This window comes from Mytilus californianus, unplaced genomic scaffold (assembly GCF_021869535.1).
Source record: "Mytilus californianus isolate M0D057914Y unplaced genomic scaffold, xbMytCali1.0.p SCAF_1, whole genome shotgun sequence".
Taxonomy (NCBI): domain Eukaryota; kingdom Metazoa; phylum Mollusca; class Bivalvia; order Mytilida; family Mytilidae; genus Mytilus; species Mytilus californianus.
The window spans coordinates 127,238,786-127,255,697 of record NW_026262581.1 but is presented as its reverse complement, the minus strand read 5'-3'; the positions used below and the strand labels follow the sequence as shown (position 1 = coordinate 127,255,697).

At 31.6% G+C, this 16,912-nt stretch overlaps 1 protein-coding gene and 2 long non-coding RNA genes across 4 annotated transcripts in view; 1 reads left to right on the top strand and 2 right to left on the bottom strand.

Moving 5' to 3' along the window:
• Nucleotides 1–1,063: 1,063 nt before the first annotated feature.
• Nucleotides 1,064–16,912, bottom strand: part of LOC127733738 (flavin-containing monooxygenase 5-like) — a 32,703-nt gene continuing 16,854 nt past the window's right edge. Inside the window, exon 7 of the mRNA XM_052243057.1 lies at nt 1,064–1,635. Within this exon, the coding sequence (XP_052099017.1) occupies nt 1,228–1,635 (408 nt within the window). The 3' untranslated portion in view covers nt 1,064–1,227. The remainder of the gene's footprint in view (nt 1,636–16,912) is intronic.
• LOC127733781 (uncharacterized) lies at nt 4,766–11,515 on the bottom strand. The gene is made up of 5 exons (XR_007997153.1): nt 11,438–11,515; nt 9,906–10,033; nt 8,403–8,550; nt 7,383–7,467; nt 4,766–4,895 (listed from the first exon to the last, which is right to left on the bottom strand). It is a non-coding gene; the product is annotated as an uncharacterized LOC127733781 (long non-coding RNA).
• On the top strand, nt 11,153–16,231 carry LOC127733787 (uncharacterized). 2 transcript variants are annotated; one of them, XR_007997155.1, is made up of 3 exons: nt 11,153–11,376; nt 12,692–12,819; nt 15,877–16,231. It is a non-coding gene; the product is annotated as an uncharacterized LOC127733787 (long non-coding RNA). The 2 variants fall into 2 exon arrangements; XR_007997154.1 differs by lacking the exon at nt 11,153–11,376 and having other exon boundaries at nt 12,248–12,819.

Here is a 16,912-nt window from a genome sequence, read left to right as displayed (position 1 = left end):
TATGTGTTGTCTTTCGGATATAAATAAATTCTCTTTTGATAAGCGATGTCTTCCCATGCAAAATTTGAAAAAAAACATGTACATTTTGTAATTTTGTGTTAAAATGTCCAGTTTTTCTTCTGTTAAACTGCATCGCCGGTAATCAACGCCAAAACAAAGAAAAACAAAGAAAAGCAAATAAATATGAAAATATTTTGCCAAAAAATACCTTGTTGAAGACAAATAAGGAAATGTGGAACGCCTGCAATGAGATAACTAACCAATAGAGTTCAAATAAAGCGGAATTTAGGCAACTATAGGTCCCCGTGCGGTCTTAAACTATGAGCTAAACCAAAACTGTATAGTCAACTGATACCGTATAAGATCTGGACCTGCCAAAATGTGAAACAACTCACAAGAAAAAAATAAACGACCTGATTTATGACAAGCAATAAACAAAAAACAAATACTACACAACAGCAACAAATCACAACCAACGAATTACAGGCTACTGAATGTTGTGGGGTTAAACATGTTTTCTGCGTATGATACATAGTTCTGTGCTTCACTGTTGGAGTCCAAATCACTGTGTAACCTTTAACAAATTGTATATATTGAAACTTGTACATGTATGGCGTATTTGGATGGGATGTTGCGGACATTTTCAAGGTAAATTTGTTGAATTCATCCAATTATAAAATGTTTATTTATCTAGTAATTCGGTAGATGTTGTATTAAAGAGAAAGTGGTAGAAACAGAGAAAAAAACCCGACATTTTTTATGAATTATGACTAAAACAATGACAATCTATACTAACAGAACAATAGAGCATAAACATAAAAAACTATGTAATAACAAGTTCATAACTCAAACTATCAGCGTTTCCCCATGCATTTAAAGTGTAACCAATCCACGTTGAAGATCAATAGTCAATAAATCATAGATATGCAGTATTAAATAAGATAAAACTTGGTGAAAATTTAAAAAAAACTAATCCTTTAATAAATCTACAGTTATCTTTTTAAGCTTTTATTTTGTGAAAATTCGATTTTCAATATCTATACATGACATAAGGTATCTGAGTATTTATAAGTTGAACCTGGATTGACAGATTTGAAATTTACTTGCACTGTACGACTTTAAACTGTACATTTACATCAGTTTATAGACTCGGGGTATACAGTAAATAAAATGGTATACTCCACAAATAACATCCATCTTTAAAAGTTACCATTTCTCAGGTGATTTCTAGTTGAAAAAATACATGTAAACTACTATTAAGACGAGCACTGTTACTAGAAGTATAGTAGTAGTGAATTTGTCGTCGTTCGAACCTTTCTTGACGTCGTCGGTCGAACCTTTTTTGTCGTCGTTGGTCGAACCTTTTTTGTCGTCGGTCGAACCTTTCTTGGTGCCATTTCTGTTCCAGGGAAATGACGTTTCTGACAAGGGGGATAAACTTCGTTGCCATGCTGTTTTGATGCACTCCTTGGCTCCATCCCATTTACACGGACCAAAAAGTCTGTACTGGGCAGGAATACAGGGACTGCACAAACAGTGGAAAGCCAAAACGGGGTCTTTAAAAAGCATTCGGAACAAGTTTGGTTTAGCGCCTATTTCCTGTGCAAGCTCATCCATGTATTCAATATAAAATGACTAAAAGAAATATTAGAGATAAAATACAAGTTATATATTTGAATGTTGAATGCGAACTGAAAACTCTTTGTTTAATTTTATTACAAATGTTGAAAAATTTATTTTTAAGGTATGATACCGCCTGCAAGGATGTAATAAAAATCGATATTTCAAACGAAATTCAACTTGTTACGATAATTTCATTTATAGTGCAACCACTTTGAGGAATTTTCCGTATTTTGTTTTTGTTGCCCAACAGATGGTATAAATGAAGGTGATAACTATGTCTATTAACATTTCTACGTATTAATACATCCCTGGCTTTCAAATGTTATGGTTTGAGAGTTACTGAAGGAACCTTCATACATATGGAGGAAATAAAGATAATCAATCAACAAACGAGTAACGAACGCACGATTTTTTTGGTGTTGTATGCATTTACTAGCATTAGGTACTTATCACTGTTGGAGGAGTGTTAGTCTACGAGAGTATCAACAACTCGGTACACAGTGAGTAAGTACTGACATGGTTCATAACTATTTTCTAAAAATTTCCCCGTTGTTTAATTAAGAAACTATATGGAAACTAAGATTTCTAATTAAGCCGTGGGCAAAGTTGACCTTAGATGAATTTGCAATTCTATTAGGTCCGTTTTGGTCATATGGCTCCTACGTATTTATACTTCCCTAGCTACCAAGTGCTTTGGTTTGAGCGTTTTTGAGGAAGATAAATCCAGAAAAGCCTTTCAAATGCACGAAATGTATAAAGTGTAATTTTCATTCTTAATTTACTGCAACTGTTTTTGTGTTTGTTTGTTTTGTATTTGTTTTTTGAACCATACGCATCAAATTTCAAAATTAAAGTTAGAATTGAAGTTTCATTTGAATTCTGTATAAGTCTTCCCTGACCGTTTGACAAGATCATGTCTCCCCGTTGCTGTATGAAAGGTTATCCGAAGTACAGCCATCGACATTTGGCTGTAAGACTGCTTGATTTCTTTAGCAACATGATAGATATTTTGAGCTTGCTTTCAGTAACAATGACCATACTTCGATATGGCAATACATATCATTGTTTTACTTTTACTTTTATTTATGTCTTTACTCTAGCATTATATATAAAGTTCAATACTTTTCTTTGAACCTTTCTTAATTTATATCATTTTAATAGTGTCCATTTTGGAATTCGGGTTGATAGTCTCTGTTACATTTATTCACAACTGTAGTCTCAGACTCAGAACGATATATTATGTAGACATTCATTTGTTATGAAGACCGTTGTATTGAATTGAATTCATGTAACAATGTAGTTGGCAGTTTGAAAATCTGTTAGCTACTTATATGGAAAATATCAACTGCAAACTTTTTAACTTTCACATTACCTTTGAATATTCAAATCGAATTACAACCTTTAGCTGTATTTTATTAATAATACATATAATACATATAATACATATAATACATATAATACATATAATACATATAATACATATAATACATATAATACATATAATACATATAATAATCTAAAACAGATTAACCTTGTAGGTACATGTGTCATTTATTTTTGTACTTTTAACTTTTAATTCCCAATTGATTAAGTCCCATAATCCTATTTTTCATGTTCAATATTGTACGTGTAACTGTCTTACATTTTTGTATTACCATCCAACAAAAAAATCAAACAACAAGCTTTATATTCGATGTGTAGCTGTGTGTTATTTTGAACAGAATTTTGATAACAACATTTTTAGCTTTGGATAGGATAATTGTCTTTTGCTCACTGTTGATGACACAAGAGCAACGTTTAAGATCCATTGATTAATCTTTAGGGAGATACCATTTGATTTTAATGGGGAGGGGGGGCTAGGATGAATTTTTTTTTGTTGTTGTAATCTCTGTCCTGTGCCTTTTTATTTTTCACTCTATTTCGGTCCTGCCTTTTTTTTTTTAGTTTATCCCGACTTTTTTAACATAAATTGTCATCCTGCCTATTTTTTTTGCCATTTTGCTTATCCTGCCTTTTTTTTACTCAAAACTCCTGTCCTGCCTTTTTTTCAAATTTCATCCTAGTCATTCTTTATTCGATTCTACAGTTCCCTCTGCATTGTGTATTATTTTAAGTTCTGCATGTTAAATTATACCCGATTTGGATTTCACAAGTAAAAAAAAAACAATTTATACAGAACCAGTGCCCTACACAGGCAATTTTTTCCAACGTGATTTTAACATGGGAATCACGTGAAATTCACGTTGTCCACACCACGTGAGTACAACGTGAAACGAGCAGAAACGTAATATTCACGTTGTGAGCACAATGTGAAATAAACGTTCGTCACACGTGATATTCACGTTGTATATAAATCCACATGATATCAACGTGATAATACAACGTGATATTCACGTTAAATATAAAGCCACGTGATATAAACGTGATAATACAACAAGACTTTTATGTGAAGCAGCCACTAGGAAAAATGAAATATTGTCTTTGTTGCACTCATTGACATATCATTTTTTGTTCTTGGTCATCTCTATTTGAAGATATTTCTCTGGTTCTTTATGGTAAAAGTACTGTAAAAGTGAGTTATACATCAATAAATTGTCTTATATTGATTATCAGTTACCTCATATGCATGTTTTATTAACCTGTTATCATCCTGAATATGTATGTAATATTTGTGGCTGGATGTTTAGCATCCATTAAAACTTATATATATATATATATATATAAATCCAAATCTTATTTAAACCATGAGACTATTTCTACATGTTTGAAACCTTTCGAATCTTCCTGTTAGTATTTCTTTTTTTGTTTGTTTGAAATTCTTGCTTTATAATCGCGTTTGTTTGACAATTCATAAAAAATCTAAAAGTATGAATACCAATGTCAAAGTCAGCTACATTTTAAATTTATACAATGTTTGAAAAGAAGTCGAATTCGAAATAGCACAACAAATAATGCAAAACCAAATGTATACCAAACAACAATTCAATACAGACTAGCTATTTTACAATGTTCATTCTACAAGAGTTGTGTCCCTTGCAGGTTTACCATGACAAATCTAAAAATTATCAGCTTATGATTAAAAAATTGTGCCTAACAGAGGCATATGTTACCAAATGTTAAAAAAAACAAAACACTTTCCAAATTAAATTCAATTATATTTATATTTAAGAATATTCTAAACAGTTAACATTTGAAAAGTTACTGAAATAGTAACAAATAATATATGATTGTTCCGTCTTCTAAATGCTCCACTCTTTTGAAAGTTTCTTCATCTGAAAGGATAAAAAAAAGAATTTTATTTACTGTTATAATATTATCTTATTTAAGCATACATAATGAAAGCTTTATTTTACTTCTAATATGAGTGTTGCTTTTGCTTTGTAAACAACAATGTGATAAAATTCTCAATATATCTATAGTTTACAACCCTAGTAAACATTATTATTATTTAAGGAATGACTGTAATATTTTTTCTGTCTATGAAGAAATAACATCAAAAATGTGGTGCACACTGAATAACGCGCGTAGCGGGTTATTTAACAGTGTGCACCACATTTTTTCTGTTATTTCGAAAAGACAGAAAAAATATTACAATCATTCCTTATAATTTAATTCTAAATTCCATTTTTAAGGAGTAAATCGTGAAAAAAACGTTGATAACGTCACGGTCACATGACAAAATTATGTCTATGAGCTGATAAACAAAATTCTCTCAGCCAATCAGAAGACGTGTTACATCCAAAATTAAATGATATACATATGCACTTTCATGGATCTACAATCTGTCATTTCCTGTATCTTGGCATTGCACCAGGTCATGTTTTTCTCTGATTGTTTATGATGTCTTTACACTAAATCCATTGGATGTTGGATGTGTACTGATTGATAATTTAATCTTATTTTTTTAAGTTGTTATTGGCTTTGAACTAGCTGTCAGTATCTGCATTCTCAGATTTGTACTAAGTGTCTTTGACAAAGTTCAACTATCTCCCAAAAGAGCAAATATTAATAAAAATCAAAACCCTGACAACATGCACACCTTCAATATATGTACAAACAGACAGCAAAGTGAAAACTTCCTAGGATTCAAACTGTAGGAGGAGTTATGCGGATTAACTATATACCCATAATGGGACGGACGGACGGACAGACAGGGGTAAAACAATATGCCCCCAACTTTCAGTTGCGGGGGCATAAAAAAAACATGACTGAATGTACAGGGCCAAATAATCTCCATGGAAATGTGATGTGCCAATACTAATACAACTGAATACCAAATATCATTGGCCCATCACTAAAGGTTCCCCTTAAACTGACAAACATTTTTGGGGCCCTTTATAGATTGCTGTTCGGTGTGAGCCAAGGCTCTGTGTTAAAGACCATACTTTGACCTATAATGGTTTACTTTTACAAATTGTGACTTTGATGGAGATTTGTCTCATTGGCACTCATACCACATCTTCTTACATCTAATCACAAACTTATATGCTAAGTGACTTTAGTATTTCATTGTCCGTATCATTTCATGGTATGTATAAAACTTTCTTCTTTTTTTTTACATTCCTTTTGTTGTGTGATATCTAATAAATTTTGTATATATATATATATATATATTCATGATATCTCAATTTCCCTTAAACTGACCTAATTACATACTTATACATTGTTGAAACAGCACCCCTAGATCTAGCTTTTTCAAGGCAAGACAAAAATAATGAAAAAGAGAAGACAAAATTTTGTTCTTTATGTTTCTTAATTTTTCAATGTCTGTGTTGTTTTTACTGGTACTGTCTTGTCTATCCTTTTCATTAAAAATTTGCAAATTTCAAAACTTCACATTAGGTCAAGATTTATTGATTAATGGTTAAAAATTTACATTACTGATGGTTGATGAATATGGTGATATCTTAGTGTTAGATTAAGAGTCAATAACCAATCTGCTAGTTGCCTGATGCCTAATGACTTAGTATAACTTGGCAAAGATATTTTTTTGGAATAACACGATAGGTTTCACATGTGGAGCAGGATTAGCTAACCTTTCTGCATTATCTGAGATCACCAAGATTTTTAGTGCCCTTGTGGTGCTCAGTCTTTAGTTTTCTACATTGTGTATGCAGTTGGTTGTCTTTTAGTCGGTCTTTTTTTTGTTTTATGGCGTTTGTCAGTTTGTAAATCGACCTTTGAGTTTGAGTATATCCCATTGGTATCTTCTACCCCTCTCGATAATTAAAATCTACTATTCAAATGTCATTTAATTGCATCAACATGATAATCCATGATGAAGGTTTCATATATTGATAAATAAAAAAAAACTTTCACCAAAGACTGAACTTTAAATATAGCGGACTATACATTATGGATTTTTCTCATTGTTAAAGGCTCTATGGTTGCCCATTATTGCTTACATCCACTTTCTTTGAACTGTGGTGGATAGTTGTCTTATTGGCAATATCATACCTCATCTCCTCATTTTAATATTTCTATTATCACCAGTTTAATTCGCCCTTTCAGAATCTAAATAAATGCATTCTGTTCTGGGTAATATTTTCGAAAGCATACACCAAAACGTTGTGATTGGTTTAAAAAGTTCTAAACAATAGAAATTCAACCAATGAGGTAATGTTATTTTCATTTTGGTGTAGGAACAATTAGATTACCCATAATCCTTTAGATTCTGAAAAAGGCGAATTATTTCTGAATTATTCTTCCTTTGTTTAATTTGTACAATATACAAATAAGATATTAATGTATTTACTTACATGTTCAGCTATCAACAAAAAAGGCTTCCTTTTAAAGTCTGACTTGAATAGTGAAGGTGTAGCCTAGATCTGTTTTACTATGAAGCTGTAAATTAAAAAAAAAATAACATCATTATGTCAATATGTGCTTAGGAACAGGATCAAACAAAGCAATAACGAGAAGAAAGGCATACATACATCTGGAAGTCTTAAATGAATTTTTTTAGATCTCAATCCTTTGAGCCTTCTATTTAAATCTGGGTCAATGAATTAAGAAATACTCAAATAGTTCATAAAATGAAAATAAGCCAAGAAAATGTTTTACTAAGGGCTATCAAAAAGTATAGTATACAGTTTTTATAAACAAAATGAAATTCTAGATATTCCTCAAGGTTCTGAGCATCAGTTTCAGATTACTGTTCAATTTTTATGTCAAAATCTTTTAAGCTATTGTTGCTGTCAACATGGTCAAATCTACAATTACCGGACCCTCATAACTTTATATTTTAATTTGAATGAGCTGTCAATAAGACAATATATGAATTACTGAAACTCTAATATTTAATTATTATAATATAATTGACAATATATTATTATCTACTTGAAAAGTAATGTTTGATGAGATTATAATCTTAATTTCAGGCATGCAAGTATAGAAATAACCTACAGTATGAAGGATTTAATCAATATTTGGTTATGTTTTGTAACATCATTTTTGAACAATAAAGCCAAAAAATGTATACACTTATTTGCTGTCTCCTGGCAGAAAGATAGGGTAGATAGATAAAATAATTGTATTTTTTATTTTTATTTTATCTAAATTATTAATATACTATATACAACATGTTCTGAACTTAAATGGTGCTTTACCAAACAAATTTTGACTTTTACCAGTACTTTACAAAAAAAAAAGCCAGAAAATACGTAAGTAAATCGAAAGGGAGACAAAAAAAAAGAACTTTATCATATTCTCACCTAAACATCAAACTTTATTTTAGTATACTTGAATAGGAAACATTTCTTGTTTTACTATTAAATTACCTTCAGCTTAATAACTTGATTACAACCAAAATACTACAAACTTCTGTAGCCAAATGTGATTCTCTGAAGCACTGCTAAAGTATCATGTCCTTTATCCATCTTATATATATACATAACAGTATATATTTGCCTCAAGTTCAGTTTTTTTCTGGAAAAATAAATATTCAAATAAATGTACATGAACATGAACTTTAGTCCACATATTATGCCTCCATCTACTGACTGACAAACAAATGTCACATAATCATCTTTAGTAATGTTAATAATATGAACAGTATATACATGTAACATGTTATCTATCATTAAAGATTAACATCATTGCATAGGGATTTTATGCTGAGTGACTTAAATATTTCTTTGTGTGTATGTATAAAACTTTCTTTTTTTCTTTCTTTATTTTACATTCCTTTTTTTGTGTGATATTTAATTAATTTTGTATATATATATATTTATTATATCTCTATTATATGGGGCCAACTTGGACGAGTAGTCTAAGTAGTCGAACTGCTGTATCACTAGCCAGTCAACACTAAGGTTGGGAGTTCAAATCCTGCACGTGGCAAGTGAACTTAACATCAATCTTAATTGACTAGGATTGTCAGTTTTCCTACCAAAGGTCATGGTTCTCTCCAGCTTCCTCCATCAATAAAAACTGGATGCCACAAAATAGCACCATAGACATAGTGTTAAAAGTGGCGCTAAACATTAATCATTCAATATCTCAATTATGAGAAAATAAAGACATCAATGTATCAATAAATGTCCATTAGTTTTTTTTGGTATAATGATTCCAATTATGCAATCTAATTGTACAGTGTGTTAAAAATTTAATAAACAGCTGCAATAGGACTGCACGATTACAAGCCCTCCAAATTCATATCAAATTTGTTTAAAGTATAAAATGAAATGTTGTAGAATCAGACATGATTTTATAAGTCATTTTTTATTTTTATTTTTTTAAAGGTAACAATGACAAATGAATGAGTTGCATCTGATGTCATGCCAAGTAGTCATATTATATTGGAGTGGTTGTAATTTCCTAAGAATTTCTTTAGAAACATACTTCATTAAGTAAAATAAATTTTTATATTACGGGTGGTTGGTGTAAAAAAAGACCCTGTTAGATAATTCCTGAATAGCTCCAAGATATATCTATTGTTCATGTTGTTTAGTCACTTCTTAGGTACATTTGTATATGTACCGTATATATAGTTACACATTTAAACGATTATTCGATTCTTATCACCTTTTACATTTGACTTATCAATTTTTGTATGCATTACATAACGTCCTTCAGTTGTCCAGTGGCAAATATTTAATGCTAACATTCAGAACATTTTGTTCTTCAAAAATACTTAAATATCATATGTAGCATTAATGTACAACAAATTATATCTATTCTTCCTCTGCACATATGCTGCAAGCCAAAAGGCATGTTGTTCTTTTTAAAGCACACTGTTTTGTTAAATGCATTACATTTCATAGAATGGAAATAGTGCATACATATCTGTTGGAACTTTGCTGAATTGTCCTGGTAACGTTGAACTGGACATCTCTCCCTGTCATTTTCTTTCTCATGTCTGGAATTTTCAAACAGATCCTCCATACTTCGTTCGTGCCCTGCTTATTATCTGTCATATAGAAAAAAGAAATGCATAAATTTTAAGTATTTTTTTTACACATACAGTTATTGTCATAGTCTGTCAAACTTTAAATTGGGAACATTACAGTGAACTACCAAAATTGTGTGGTAAATATTAATAAGTGGAACAATGAAAGGTAATTGCCTGATAATTAACTCAAGTGTCATTCTATGATCATGAACAATCTTGACATATATTTAACTGGTGAAATAAAATGAGTTATGTGGTGTATGTCTATGAGACATGTGAAGTTTATATACCACTCCAGACAGATAAGTGTAAGTGATCAATACATTTAGGTCCTCAGTACCTGCAGCTGAATGTTAAAAAGCCCCTATTTATTTATTGAAGTCTTGTAAAAATCAAAACCCACATATATTTATGTCTAAGGATGTTCGTTCCTCATGTTTTTGAGTTTTTGCCAGATATTCAGAATCCTCTGGCTTTATCCATGATATTCTGACATTAAAAAAAATCCCAATAATCTCTACTTTTCTTTTCATAATTTTATTTTGAATAGATATATAAATATAAAATAATTTATCTATAAATACTAACTTTAGTTCTCTTTTATACTGGTGAAGTAAATCAGAGACATTATATATGATGTCTCTGAGTCAGTCTGAGTAAAATTGAGAATGGAAATGGGGAATATGTCAAAGAGACAACAACCCAACAAAGAGCAGATAACAGCCGAAGGCCATCAATGGGTCTTTAACGAAGCCAGAAAATCCCGCACCCCGAGGTGGGCCTCAGCTGGCCCCTCCATAATAATGTGTACTAATTGAGTAATTCAGTGAATTTGGATGTCACACTTAACTCCAAAACATGTAAATGAACTAAAATTTAAAAACGTACAAGACTAACAAAGGTAAGAGGCTCCTGACTTCGGAGAGGCAAAAAAATGCGGTGGGGTTAAACATGTTTTGTGAGATCTCACCCCTCCCCCTATACCTCTAGCCAATGTAGAATAAAGAAACACACAGCAATACGCACAGTAAAATTCAGTTTAAAACTTAAAAGAAGATATTTATTTTTTACAGAGATTAAATTAAATACAAAATGCTAGTGCCTGTGGTAATTTCTTTCAAAAGTTGGGTTTTACTATTAGTGTGATCATTTGGTCTTCATGATTAACTCATAAAAATCATACGGCCCAGGCATGTATAAATGTTGTCAGGACAGTAAAATTTTAATGAAAAAGGACTCACAAGTCACAAACCATAGGCCCTAAATGATTTAAATTTAAAGGAATTTAAAAGTTTATGACGGGTTTTTCCAATTTTCAGGCAGTCAAGTGTTTCATGAAGACTGTATTTGTTCAGGGAATGGTACGTTTTAATTAACTATTGTACACTTACCTTCATAACGGGGTTGTGAAATAAAATATACCTGTTATATCTTCAAGAGTATCTGCATTACTTTCCATTGCCACTACTGTGGTGTCAAAATTGGTGTCGTCCAAATGAGTCGTCTGAGACGCTCGTTTCTGTGAACCGTACGGGACATTAATTCTCTGAGAGACGAAGCACATCAATTCTCATTTAAACTGAATTTATCGATTGGATTTCATGTTTAAATATTCAAATAATTAATTAAATTAAGTATTTAAATTATATCAAGCTACCAGCTGGATAACAAAACAATGTTAATAAATTGATTCCGCTTCTTGGTTACACACCGATTCCGAAATTTTTCAAGGTGTGCGGTATTTCCCGCGGTTATTTTTGGCAAGCAATCTCCTTGTCAATGTGATAACAGTCCATATGAAACTGACAGACTGAGAGTCTGTGTACTGTACAATGACGGAACTGTAGAAGTAAAAAAAAGTTCTGTCTCAGGTCTACTGTACTGTGTACTTGTGACTTTAAAAATATGCAGTGCATGTAAGTTCGATAAAATTACAGTTTTTTTTCTGATTTTTTTTACCCTAAGGCTACACTAAAGTTTAGTTAAAACATTTATTTTATTTAAATAACAACACAAATTCGATAAGACACAAGTCAAACCGATTTATGAACTCTTAAATGACATAAATTTTAATAAAAGGGGGTGGGGGATGGCATTGATTGTCTAAGGTAAATCCCACAAAAGGGGGGCATTGACTGCCTAAGGTTAAGCCAACAAAAGGGGCATTGACTGCCTAAGGTTAAGCCAACAAAAGGGGCATTGACTGCCTAAGGTTAAGCCCACAAAGGGGGGGGGGGGGGGGGCTGCACATTAAATCTGTCTCTGATATTAGTACAGGTGAACATTAGGGGAATGACACGCTTTTGGGTTGTGGGATATCGAGGTTTAAAAAAAAGGGATTTTTCATATTGGGGTGAAAAAGTGGGGATGTTGGATTCTTCAATCTTTGTCTTGATGACAGGATAATTCTCTTCTCTTGTTAAACGATATTTTCAGTTGTAATTTCTCCTTAATTTGTAGTTCAGGGGGTTAAATCTAATTGATGATATCATGTCAGTCAGCTTTGAACAGCTATCTTTTATTTTATGTTTAGCTTACACATTTATGACATTACTACAAACTTAAGCTACATGTAAACAAATATTTAAGAGTAATATTTCTATTGTGTAATAAATAATACCATTATAAAAATGAAAGATTTTTTTCCATCAATTGAATAATTTGATATGTTTTTAGGGATACAGCAAGTTCCCAAGTTCTTAGTTAATGAACAGAGAAAATTGTTTATGAGCTCATTGGGGAAAAAAAAGAAATTAACAAAGGAAATGTACTTTTTCAATAAGGAGAAGAAGTAAAAGCAGCAGGTATTATATACTTATTTTATACTTGATTAACTTGGCTGTAACGGTCAAACGATTGAGATAAATAAATGAAAAGAAATGTCGTCTATATTTCAATGAATCAGCACCCGAACAAACAACAAAACCAGTAGAGGCATCTTTTGGTTAAAACAAAAGACTTCAATATACATTGTAAGTGTCAATACAAATGTAAAATAAATAGGATGTGGTAAGATTGCCAATGAGACACTGTCTCCAAGAGACCAAATGATACAGACATTAACAACTATAGGTCACTGTATGGCCTTCAACAATGAGTAAAACCTATACTGCATAGACAGCTATAAAAGGCTACTAAATGACAAATGTAAAACAGTTCAAATTTGATTGTCTCTGCTCATGAATATTATGTACCGGGTACATGTATCCGAGATTACCAAAGAATGGTCTTAGGCAGATATCCTGAAATGACTAAAAGGTTAAAGATATAAATAAAGGCTATATATTAGCTTGTCCATGCAGCCTCATTATCTAAGCAGACCAAGAGAACTTGTATTATTGTTTTTGTCCCGTCAATCTGACCGTCACAAAATTTTCATCAGTATTACTGTAAACTTTGTATCGGGCATGTGTTGAGTTTTGTCATTCTTCAGTGTTACTATAAACTTTGTATTGAGTCTTGTCATTGTACATATATATTTAAATATATAAATGTCTAAGCAGTTTTTTATTTCATTGGGTATGGTAATATATCTTGGATTCAACCTTCAAAACTTCAATTTTCATCCTCATTTGCTTTTTCATCACTTCTTCCTTCAAATCCCATAAATGTAGTTATATTGTCGAGCCTGCGACTTTAGTTGCTGAAAGCTCGACATAGGGATAGTGATCCGGCTGTGGTGGCGGCAGCGTTAACTAACTTCTTAAAAGCTTTATATTTTAGAAAGTGGAAGACCTGGATGCTTCATAAATTGTATATAGATGCCTTATGTTACGAAGTTTCCGTCTGTCACATGTCCATTGTCATTGACCTCATTTTCATGGTTCAGTGACTACTTGAAAAAAATGTTAAGATTTTTTGTAATGTAAATTTCTCTCTTATTATGAGTAATAGGATAACTATATTTGGTATGTGCATACCTTGCAAGGTCTTCATGTCCCTCAGACAGTTTTCACTTGACCTCCACCTCATTTCATGGATCAGTGAACAAGGTTAAGTTTTGGTGGTCAAGTCCATATCTCAGATACTATAAGCAATAGGTCTAGTATAATTGGTGTATGGAATGATTGTAAGGTGTACATGTCCAACTGGCAGGTGTCATCTGACCTTGACCTCATTTTCATGGTTCAGTGGTCAAAGTTAAATTTTTGAGTTTTGGTCTTTTTTTCTAATACTATATGCAATAGGTCAACTATATTTGGTGTGTGGAAATATTTTATTATGTACATATCAGTCTCGCAGGTTTTATTTGACCTTGACCTCATTTTCAGGGTTCATTGTTCGGTGTTAAGTTTTTGTGTTTTGGTCCGTTCTTTAACTATAAGCCATAGGTCAACTATATTTGTTGTATGGAAGGATTGTAAGCTGTACATATCTGCCTGGCATGGTTCATCTGACCATGACCTCATTTTCATGGTTCATTGGTCAGTGTTTAGTTTTCTTGGTTAAGTCTGTTTTTTAGAAACTGTTAGCAATAGGTTAACTATATTTAGTGTATTGAATGATTGTAAGGTGTACAAATGTACATACTACAAGTATTTCTCGTTTGGTTTATATGACCTTGACCTCATTTTCTTGGATCATGTTAAGTTTATGTGATAGTTGTAGTTCAGCTTTATATTTAGGACTATCAACATAATATCAATGGTTAGTAAAGAAGGCAAGACATTTCAGGGTGTGCACTCTTGTTTTTATAATATACATGATATATTTATACAGTCGCAAAATTTAAGTTAATGGATCTTTATGACACCACAAGGTTCCATACCTCAAAAGGAAGGTTGGATTGATTTAGGGGTTATGGCCTTAACCATGTTAACAGTTTAGGCATTAGGGGCCAAAAATAACATTCATGCATATATGTATAAACTGCTTTTTTCTTGACCAATTTCAATTGTGTTTAATTCAAAGTCTTTATTTTATTTTTTCAAACCTTGTTACTTGTATATAGATTTGGCCTCCTTTTTAAAATAGGTCCACATTGAGGTCCCTAGGGTACAAATTTAAACTTTGTCGTTTGAAGACATATAAAATTTAATAATTTATTGGTTCTATTATATGAGATATCTAACTGTTAAGTTAAAATTTTAATTTTGAGCCCTGCTTTTAAATTGGTCCCCATTAAGAAGCAAAGGGTCCAAAAGTAAACTTTGTTTGAATTCGACAAAAATTGAATTTTTGGGGTTCTTTGATATGGTGAATCTAATCGTTTAGTTAGATTTCTGATTTTGGGCCCCATTTTCAAATTGGTCTATATACCTCTGTGGTCAGTCATATCAAGCTGAGCCTTGCATTTTATTTTCAAATTGGTTAACTTATACTCATGTTAGAATTAAATAGTTTTGTATGTATAAAATCTAGAATGGAAATGGGGAATGTGTCAAAGAGACAACAACCCGACCATAGAGCAGACAACAGCCGAAGGCCACCAATGGGTCTTCAATGCAGCGGGAAACTCCCGCACCCGGAGGCGTCCTTCAGCTGGCCCATAAACAAATATGTATACTAGTTCAGTGATAATGGACGTCATACTAAACTCCAAATTATACACAAGAAACTAAAATTAAAAATGATACAAGACTAACAAAGGCCAGAGGCTCCTGACTTGGGACAGGCGCAAAATTTATGCATACTCAATTTAATATAATATTATTATCCTATTGTATACAGAAGTAAAACTTGTGTCTGATCCTATTTAAGTCAATTGTGTTCGAATAAAATAATCATAAACTAAAACATTCATATGATGTAGTTTTGCATCTTCTATTTAGAGCATGTTCAGTACCAGTAGAATTCAACGACAAAATTAATAAGCTATTATTATAATTTCTTTGTTCTTACTACTTTTCTTATGTTTGCAGGGAAAATTGACAGAGTGATACATCTTCTATGAATAAAAAGAGGAAATAAGTGTCTGCAGCAGTAAATCATTATAACAACAAGACTGTGAAAAGAAGATATCAGAACATGAAATGAGTTTTATTTCTTTTAAAAAGAATTGTTACGGAATATACCTCTTGTGATTCTAATGAAAACCATTGTCAACTTGAAGTAAAGGAAGATTTTATAAAATAGAACAGGAAATAAAGGAAGACTCAATCATTTAGAGCATAACAAAGCACAATGTATATTTCTAATTAGTTTGTTAATTCAGAATAACCCATGTGAAGGAATTATATTTTACAGTAAACAACATACAATACACTTACAACTTCATGTTTTGCAATTGGTGAATTTTTATGTTGTACTAAGGTAAAATTTATATTACAGATGCATTACCTTAAATATTCACTGAACACATGAAAATCCAACATAGCCATTGCAAAAATAACTTGCACTTACATGTACATATGTTATTCATGTGATATTAATATGAAATTCACATCATGATCATGTGAAAATATAGACGTGAAATAACACAACTTTTACACGTTAAAATAATGTGAAAAAATCTAAATGTGAAATTAACACAATATTTACACGTTAAAATCACGTTTAAAAATTTACGTGTGAAATTAACACAATATTTACACGTTAATATTACGTTAAAAAATTTACATGTGAAAATAACGTTACGTTTAAATGTGAATATCACGTGAGCAGATTAAAACGTGATTATCACGTGAGAATCTTGTGTGTGTCAAATACAGGTGATATAAACGTTTAAACGGTGTGATACACACGTGGAAATAACGTAGTTTTCACGTAATGAGCACAAACGTTAAACACACGTTGGAAAAAATTGCCTGTGTAGATGCCATTGTTACATTTTATTGTCATTGAAATTCGAGATAAACCATTAATGACAAGAACAGAAACTTAAAATTAAACAAATAATCAATTGTACCATGAGACTAATATTTTTACTTCAATGGTTGGATTGCAAGAGAAAACGTC